Raw genomic sequence first — 9500 nt, forward strand, 5'->3', positions numbered from 1 at the left:
AGGACCATTCAGGAAGCTATGGATCATCCGGATTGGGAGTTAGCAGTTCTTGAAGAGATGAATGCACTACGAAACAACAATAATTGGGAAATTGTTGATTTACCAAAAGAAAATAAAATTGTAGGTTGCAAGTGGGTGTTTACATTTAAATGCAAGGCTGACGGCAATATAGAGAGATATAGGGCAAGACTCATTACAAAAAGGTTTACACAAACATACGAAATGGACTATCAAGAAACTTTTGCTCCAGTGACCGAGATAAACTCAATCTGAGTGTTACTCTCCTTAGTCGTACATTCTAACCGGAACTTACACCAGTTGGATGTAAAGAATGCCTTTTTAAATGGAGATCTAGAGGATGAAGTGTTTATGGAATTATAACCAGGTTTTGAAGATAATCCTGGCAGAGATAAGGTGTGTAAATTGAAAAAATCATTGTATGGGCTAAAGCAATCTCCGAGAGCTTGGTTTGAATGCTTTGGGAAGTCCTTAAAGGGTCATGGTTACAGCCAAGGTCTTAAATTTCGTTTTCGACTCAAATTTCGAAGCTCCAAAAGTACGGAAATTTCGATAGAAATTTCGATTTCGATGTCATTTTCGATTTCGATTTCGATTTCAAAAAATAATGAAACCTAATAGTAAAGCATGGAATTCTTTGTGAAACTTTAGAAATGGTTAAGAAACATAATAATATAAGTTTTAGGACTAATATATTACAAATTAAATACATATATTTTTTGTATGAGGTGTAAAAGTTGTAAAATAGTATGTGTATCAAACATATTGGTAAGATAATGTACATTAAAAATATTAAGTTAATACAAATGAAATTCATAAATCATTTAAATATTATTTATTATACAAATAATGATAATTTAGACATGAATGGTTAAATAAAATGTCACTCTATGTTTATTTTTTCATATAATTTCAAAAGCACTCTTAGTAATATTTTTTTTTTCGATAAAATAAATAAAATTAAGATAGAAATTTCACTTCAGTCCTAAATTTCTTATTTGAATTCTGATGAAATTTCATTGTATAGTTAAAATTGCGACAAGTTTCGCTAAAATTTCGAGATTTTGATAAATTTCATATGATTTGTTGAGATTTCAACGGAAATTATGCAAGACGGAAATCAACTGCCATTCCGATTTCGAGGGTGACGGAAATTGGAAATTTCAACGGAAATTTCAACAATTTCGTGACCATGGTTATAGCCAAGGTGAAGCTGATCACACCATGTTCTATAAGCAGTCAAGTGAAGGGAAGGTTGCTATTCTAATCGTCTATGTTGACGATATTATTTTGACAGGTAATGACAGCAAGGAACTTGAGAAATTAAAACAGATGCTTGCTAATGAATTTGGGATTAAAGACTTGGGTGGCTTGAAGTATTTTCTCGGTATGGAATTTCAAAGGTCAAGAAAAGGTATTTTTGTTTCACAAAGAAAATATGTGCTTGACTTTCTTGGAGAAATAGGTTTACAAGGGTGTAAAGCAACCGAGACACCTATAGAGCTTAATCTTAAACTGCAACCTGCCAAGCCTAAAGAAGTAACCAATAGAGACCAGTACCAAAGATTGGTTGGAAGGCAACTTTATCTATCATATATACATCCTGACATGGCCTTTTCTGTTAGTATGGTAAGCCAATTCATGCACTTACCAGGGCCTAACCACTTTGATGCATTTTATAGAATCCTGAGATATTTAAAGGGAACTCCAGGAAAAGGTCTATTATTTGAAGACCATAGACATCTACAAGTTGAGGTATACATTGATGCAAATTGGCCTGGGAGTATAATTGATCAAAGATCAACTTTTGGTTATTGTGCCTTTGTTGGTGGAAATTTGGTTACATGGTGAAGCAAAAAACAAAATGTGGTAGCTAGGAGTAGTGCAGAGGCAGAATTTAGAGCAATTGCTCATGGAGTTTGTGAAGTGTTGTGGAATTAAAAAATTATTGGAAGAATTGAAAGTCACTAATCCGCTGCTTGTGAGACTGTATTGCGATAACAAATCTGCCATTGCCATTGCTCACAATCCAGTGCTTCATGGTAGAACAAAAGATGTTGAGGTCAACAAGCATTTTATAAAGGACAACCTGGACAGTGGATTGATTTGTTTACCCTATATCTCTACTACTGAACAAGTAGCAGATATACTTACAAAAGGATTACCTAAGAAGCAATTTGAAAATTTTATCGGCAAGTTGGCTATGGAAGACATATTCAAATCAACTTAAGGGGGAGTTTTGGAAAGTTTCAAAATTTATCCTTGATTATAGGAGAAATTTCTGTAATTATATAAATCTACTCTCCTTGATTATGGGGGACATTTCTGTAATTATGTAAATAATCTAAGGAGATATTCTAGGATGTATTCTTAGGAGATACACTAGGAGATTTGTAAGCAATTTTCATTCCTTCCTTTTGTCTATTCTTTCCTTTATTATTCTCTCCTTTTAGATTATCCTTGTAGTCTATAAGACATTCAGATTGTACCTTATTTTAAATAATTAGAAATACTATTTCAATTCTTCTCCACTTCTAGAATAGTAATGAGTGGTTTATTGTAAGATGGATGGCGATTCTGATGAGGACAATGAACTTGTGTTTGAAGATGATCTTTTAGCATGGGATTCTATTGCCAAACCTACTAGAGTAAATAATACCGTGTCTCGCACTAGATCAAGAACAAGTGTGAATGTCTCATCTTCTTCTAGAGGAAGAGTTTCATCTAGCACTGCTAGGGACCAGACTACAGTATTGGAACTTGTAGATGAGGATGAGATCCATATGGGTAGTGCAAAGGAGACAAAAAAGGAATAAGATGGAGAAGAAAATTCTGGTGATGAAGAGGAAGATGATGATATCTTGGCGGACTTAGTTGATGATGATTGAGGAGGATTTTTAGATTTTAGACTTTGAATCTTTTATTGTACTTTTCTTTTGACATTGAACTTTGTTGATGCTTTTGGTCCTTGAGCTTGCATGCTTAATTGCTTATGTTTAACTATGCTTGTTTCGCTTGGAACTTGGTAGTCATAATTTCCTTGCATTTATGTTTTGGTATTGAATATTTTGGCATTTTAAATTCTAATATTACTGTTGATGTGTTCATAGATCATTACCCATCAAATAGGCATTGTACACAATTTTAACAGTTGTGCACCTCACCTTCATGAGGTGTGCGCCTTTGCCTTGTGCCTTGCATCTCATCCTTAAGTACCCCAAGTACCCTTTGTTCCTTGGTGCACCATGCGCCTGTGACTATGGTCTCGTCTCTCGTACGCAAGCATACATATGCACACATACTACAACTAATATTTGAAGGAAAGGATTGTGAGAATGCATTTCTGTCTATTACTGCCTTGTTAAAACTTGGTTTATAGCAATGAAAATGATCAAAGAATTTTAATTTCAATATTTCTGGGAATGTTTATAGGATGTGAGCCTGCTCATTTATGGTGTTGTGCTTCGTAGGCTAAGGTTTCACAGGACTAGATTAGACTAAATGGTATTGAGTTAGATTGTCTGTGAGTGGAAATTTTTTGTTTTTTGTTTTTTTATTTTTAGACCTACAAAATTCTGCAACCTGAAATGGCCACTAGGGAAACCAGCCAACTCTAGCCCATGCATATGGGCTTAGGAATTTCCCTTTAGCCTGCCCAATCTGATACTTGGGTTGCACCATACATGGGGTATGAAGAGCTTAGGTAAGCCTACCTTTAGCTTGCAAAACAAGTGCACCCTCATGGGCGACTGTTGTGCATATTTAGTGTAGTCTGTCTTCATCTGTGATCTCAAAAACCTATCTCAGTCAAATAATTTTTTTGAAACTTGTTACAACAACAACAAAACCAAGCCTTAGTCCCACTAAATGGGGTCAGCTATGTGAATCATTTTCCGCCAATTTATGCGATAATGGACCATTTTCTTTTGATAGATTCAAGGATATTAAATCCTTACTCACTATCTCCTCTCAAGTTATTTTAGGTCTACCCCTACCCTTTCTACTTCCCCCCATAGTAACTAAGTCACTATTCCTCACAGGTGCACTATAAGGCCTATGTTGCAAGTGTCCATACCATCTAAGTCGTCCCTCCCTTATCTTATCTTCTATAGAAGTTACACCTAACTTACCACGAATATGTTCATTCCTTAATTTATCTTTCAATGTTATACCACTCATCCATCTAAGCATTCTCATCTCGACAACTTTTACTTTTTGGATATTATGTTTCTTCGGCTTCCAACATTCCGATCCATATAGTATAGCTAGTCTTGTAGCTGTCCTATAAAATTTCTCTTTCATTTTAAGGGTATTCTACGATCACATAGCACACTTGAAGCACTTCTCCATTTTACCCAACCGACTTTAACTCTATGCATTACATCATTTTCAATTTCTCCTTCAGCTTGCATAATAGATCCAAGGTATCAAAATCTACAAGTGCTATTTATTTCTTTATCATCAAGTTTAACTTTGTCTCCAATATTCCTCCTATCATTTCTAAAATTACATTTCATATATTCTGTTTTATTTTTACTTATCCTAAAGCTTCTAGATTCCAAAGTTTATCTTCATAATTCTAACTCAGCCTCTACTTTGTCCCTAGTTTTGTCAATTAATACAATATCATCTGCAAACAACATATACCATGGAACCTCCTTTTGAATACTCTTAGTCAATTGGTTTATCACTAAAGCAAAAAGATAAGGACTCAAAGCAGATCCTTGATGTACGCCTATGGTAATTGGAAATTCGCTAGTTTCTCCATCTATAGTTTTTACACTAGTCATTATTCCATCGTACATATTCTTAATGACATCGGTATACCTACAACACACACCATTTTTTTCTAAAACCCACCATAGAACTTCCCTAGGTATCCTATCATATGTTTTCTCAAGATCAATAAATATCATATGCAAGTCCCTCTTCTTTTTCCTAAATTTTTCCATTAATCTTCTTAAAAGATAAATAGTTTCTATAGTAGATCTCCCAGGCATAAAACCAAATTGATTTTCTGAGATCTTTGTTTCTAACCTTAGTCTTTGTTCAACTACTATTTCCCATAGTTTCATCATATGACTCATAAGTTTAATTCCACTATAGTTATTACAATTTTGAATATCTCCTTTATGTTTGTATATAGGTATTAAAGTGCTTTTCCTCCATTCATCTGGCATTTTCTTAGTTTTTACTATAGTTTTAAATAAATTAGTTAACCATATAATTCCGTTATCACCCTAGCATTTCCAAACTTCAATTGGGATGTTATTTGGTACCATAGCTTTCCCATTTTTCATTTTTTTTAGTGCAAACTTGACTTCGCTCTAATTTTGCGAATAAATCTTATATTTTTAGCCTTTTCCTCATTTGACAATTCTAAGTTTAAGCCTTCTATTTGGTTTTCGTTAAACAACTTACTAAAGTAACTTCGCCATCTTTCTTTAATATCTTCGTCCTTAACCAAGACAATATCATCCTCACTTTTTATACATTTTACATTTCCTAAGTCCTTGCTCTTCCTTTCTCTAGCTTTAGCAAGTTTAAATATATTTCTTTCCCCTTCTTTTGTACCTAATCTATCATACAAACTATTAAATGATCTATATTTAGCTTCACTAACGGCTCTTTTTGCATCTTTTTTTGCCTCCTTATATTTTTCAAAGTTATCTCTGTTTCTACATTTTTGCCACGTTTTATACCAAATTCTTTTTGTCTTTATGATTTTTTATACATCTTTATCCCACCACTAACTTTCTTTGCTATTCGAGAATTTTCCCCTTGATTCACCTAAAATCTCTTTTGCTATCTTTTTAATAGAGTTAGCTAATCTATTCCAAAGAGTATTTGTATCTATCCCATCCTCTAAGGTCCAATCCCCATCTTTGATCATTTTATCTTTAAATTTTATTATATTTTCTTCTTTTAGGTTCCACCATCTAGTTCTCCTATACTGGTTTATTTTATCATTTTTCTTCCATTTTTTAATACATATATCTAACACTAAGACTCTATGTTGTGTGGTTAGGCTTTCACCTGGAATAACTTTACAATCCTTGCATGTTAAATGATCTACCCTCCTATTTAAAAAAAAAAATCTATTTGACTTCTATTTTGTCCACTTTTCAAGGTTATTAAGTGTTGTTCTCTCTTCTTAAAGCAAGTATTTATTATACTAAAATTATATGACATAGCAAAGTCTAAGATCATCTCCCCAGACTCATTTTTGTCTCTATATCCATATCCTCTATGTATCCTCTCATAATTTTTATTATCTCCTCCAACGTGTCCATTCAAATTTCCTCCTATAAATATTTTCTCAGTCCCTGGTATGCCTTGTATAATACTATCCATATCTTCCCAAAATTGTCTCTTAAGATTTTCTGTTAAGCCAACTTGAGGAGCATAAGCACTAATGATATTTATTATCTCTTGTCCTAATACCATCTTGATATTTATAATTCTATCCCTTAGTCTAGTTACATCCACAACGCTATCTTTTAAGTTTTTGTCTCCATTCTTATGTTTTTCTTTTCTAGTGTACCAAAGTTTAAATCCTGATTTATCGATTTCTCTAGCTTTCTCCCCCACCCACTTAGTTTCTTGAAGGCAAATTATATTAATTCTTCTTCTAATCATTGTATCCACAATTTCCATGGTTTTACCCATAAGTGTCCTTATATTCCAAGTTACTAATCTAATCCTAGTTTCCTAAACTAACATCTTTACCTACCCATGTCCAGAATAATGCATGAACCCTCGCATATTTGACACCGTACCCAGGCGCCGACATGGCGCATCGCTTCAGGGCGACGACCTAGCCCACCCTCGCCCACTTTTCGCTACACCCGGGTGATTCAAGTGCAACGCGTCGCCCCCAGCAAATATTCAGTAAGGATTCATATCATAGTAATTTGACAAATTTTACGCTGGCTGTCAGCTACCTAACACAACCCTCCTCCTTAACCCGGGCTTGGGACCGGTTGTGTGTTAAAAATTTATTTCTTAAGTTAATGTTGTATGTTTTGTGCAAAGAGCTCTAACATATTTTGGTATCATCTATTATCATAATTACCAATGTTTATGTAAATAATAATGCATCAAAACAATCTCGTCTATTTGAGTAAATTTTCGAAATTTTCTCAAATATTCAGCATCTTGAATGCCATTGGCTTTTCTAATTTGGTAATTTTAGATGATATAATGCCCAATAAGGTTTATTGACTAATTTTATGTTGGATATTCTATGCCTGAAACACTATATTCTTCATCTGTCATCACACCTATCAATGTCAGAGGCAGCTCACATTATATAATCACCCAACACCATGGATATCATTCCTTTTCTGTTTCACAGTTATGCAATCTCATATATTGATATGTTGAATGCAGAATATTGAACCAGTGAATGGAACTAAAGGGATGAAGATCACTGGTTTATCACCATATTGGTTTGATGTAGCACAAGGCAGTGCTGTACATAATACGGTTGATATGCAATCGTTGTTTCTTTTGACAGGACCTAATGGGGGTGGTAAATCAAGTCTTCTTCGATCAATTTGTGCCGCTTCATTACTTGGAATTTGTGGTTTTATGGTGCCTGCAGTGTCCGCCAAAATTCCTTTTTTTGATTCTATCATGCTTCACATGAAATCTTATGATAGCCCAGCTGATGGGAAAAGTTCATTTCAGGTAGTTAACTGTTCTGTGCTGCATTTTAATTGTTTGTACCTTGTAGACTTTTTTCAACAGGAAAAATATTTCTTTACTGTTGTAGATTGAAATGTCAGAGATCCGTTCTATAATTACTGGAGCTACTTCAAGAAGTCTTGTCCTTCTTGATGAAATATGCCGAGGAACAGAAACAGCGAAAGGGACCTGTATTGCTGGTAGCATTGTTGAAACTCTTGAAAGAATTGGCTGTCTGGGGGTTGTGTCCACCCATTTGCATGGGATTTTTGCTCTGCCTCTTAATACTAAGAATACTGTACATAAAGCAATGGGAACTGTGTGCATTGATGGTCAAATAAAACCTACATGGAAGTTGATGGATGGAATTTGTAGAGAAAGTCTTGCATTTGAAACTGCTCAGAATGAAGGAATTCCTGAAACTATAATCCAAAGAGCTGAAGAGTTGTATCTTTCAGTATGCACGAACGGTGTGTCTTCTGCCAGAAATGACACAAAATTAGAACATTTTTGTTCTGAACCAAATGCAAATGGCTCTGATGAAGCCTATTTTCAACCAAGGGCGATTAAAGCAGGAGCTGCCCATCCTAAAACCAATTCAACAAATAGAAGAGGGAATGCACAAAAGGAAGTTGAGAGTGCTATCACTATTATTTGTCAGAAAAAACTGATTGATCTCTACAAGCAGAAAAACATGTCTGAACTTGCAGAGGTCAACTGTGTCACTATTGGTGCCAGAGAACTACCGCCTCCATCAACAATTGGTGCTTCAAGTGTCTATGTTATGTTTAGACCTGATAAGAAACTCTATGTTGGAGAGGTACTTCGCTTGCACCTTTTTTATTATCGTAGTATTGTTTGATTATTAGTTTATGCTAGGAGTTTCCATCCAGTTTACTTGGATACTGCATCTTGGCACTAGATGTTTGTTTTGGTCAATTTCCTTGAAAGAAAAAGGGGTTATTTTAGTGCAGTGTAGTTTTTTGTTTAACTTGGTTTGTTAATCTGTTGAATTCACCCTCTTCTTAATATTTTATAAATATACCTCGAGTTAATTTGCTAAGTTATGATCTTATCATCAACTCTTTCTATAGACAGATGATCTTGAAGGTCGAGTACGTGCACATCGTTCAAAGGAGGGAATGCAGAATGCCTCGTTCATTTATTTTGTTGTCCCAGGGAAGAGCATGGCTTGCCAACTTGAAACGCTGCTCATCAATCAGCTCCCTAATCAAGGCTTCCACCTAACCAACATAGCTGATGGTAAGCATAGGAACTTTGGAACATCTACTATCCCTTCCGAAAGTGTGATCTTAAATTGATCATTGATCAACCCTCATTTCTCCAATCTCCCATTTTGTAAAGGCTGTGTAGCTTAGCTAGTCATGGGATACACATATATTATGTAATTTAAATGTCAAGATGAAGGATGACAAAACTGTATTTGAAGTGGGGCAGCAGTTTTGGTTTTTGATGTCAGTTGTTCCATTGTAATATGAGCTCTTGCATTCAAGCTGTTTTGTAGCTTCCTCTTCATTTATATTAATTGTTTCCCATGGTTTGGATGTTGCCTTTGATGCTAGCTGTTACCAAGTTTGAATACAATCACTTTTCTTATCCCCTCGAATTACCAGATTGAAGTGAAGATGTTGATCCTCGGCTTGGCTTGCAAGAGGATGAAACAAGAAATGTCTTTATGTACCTGGCAAAATATTAATACTACTACTACTAATAATAACAATAATAATCCTCATCTAAATCCCTCAAGATTATTACAATGACTGTTGTGTACA

At 34.7% G+C, this 9500-nt stretch overlaps 1 protein-coding gene across 3 annotated transcripts in view; it reads left to right on the plus strand.

Annotated features, from left to right (window-relative positions):
- LOC131152292 (DNA mismatch repair protein MSH1, mitochondrial) overlaps window positions 1-9284 on the plus strand; it is a 144168-nt gene extending 134884 nt beyond the window's left edge. For 2 of the 3 annotated variants that reach the window (XM_058104105.1, XM_058104107.1), the window contains 3 exons: window positions 7411-7710; window positions 7796-8527; window positions 8802-9284. In XM_058104105.1, the coding sequence (XP_057960088.1) occupies window positions 7411-7710; window positions 7796-8527; window positions 8802-9029 (1260 nt within the window). In that variant the 3' untranslated portion in view covers window positions 9030-9284. The remainder of the gene's footprint in view (window positions 1-7410; window positions 7711-7795; window positions 8528-8801) is intronic. The other variant, XM_058104108.1, reaches the window with a different exon arrangement.
- The last annotated feature ends 216 nt before the right edge of the window (window positions 9285-9500 follow it).

Source organism: Malania oleifera, chromosome 3 (assembly GCF_029873635.1).
Source record: "Malania oleifera isolate guangnan ecotype guangnan chromosome 3, ASM2987363v1, whole genome shotgun sequence".
Taxonomy (NCBI): Eukaryota; Viridiplantae; Streptophyta; class Magnoliopsida; order Santalales; family Ximeniaceae; genus Malania; species Malania oleifera.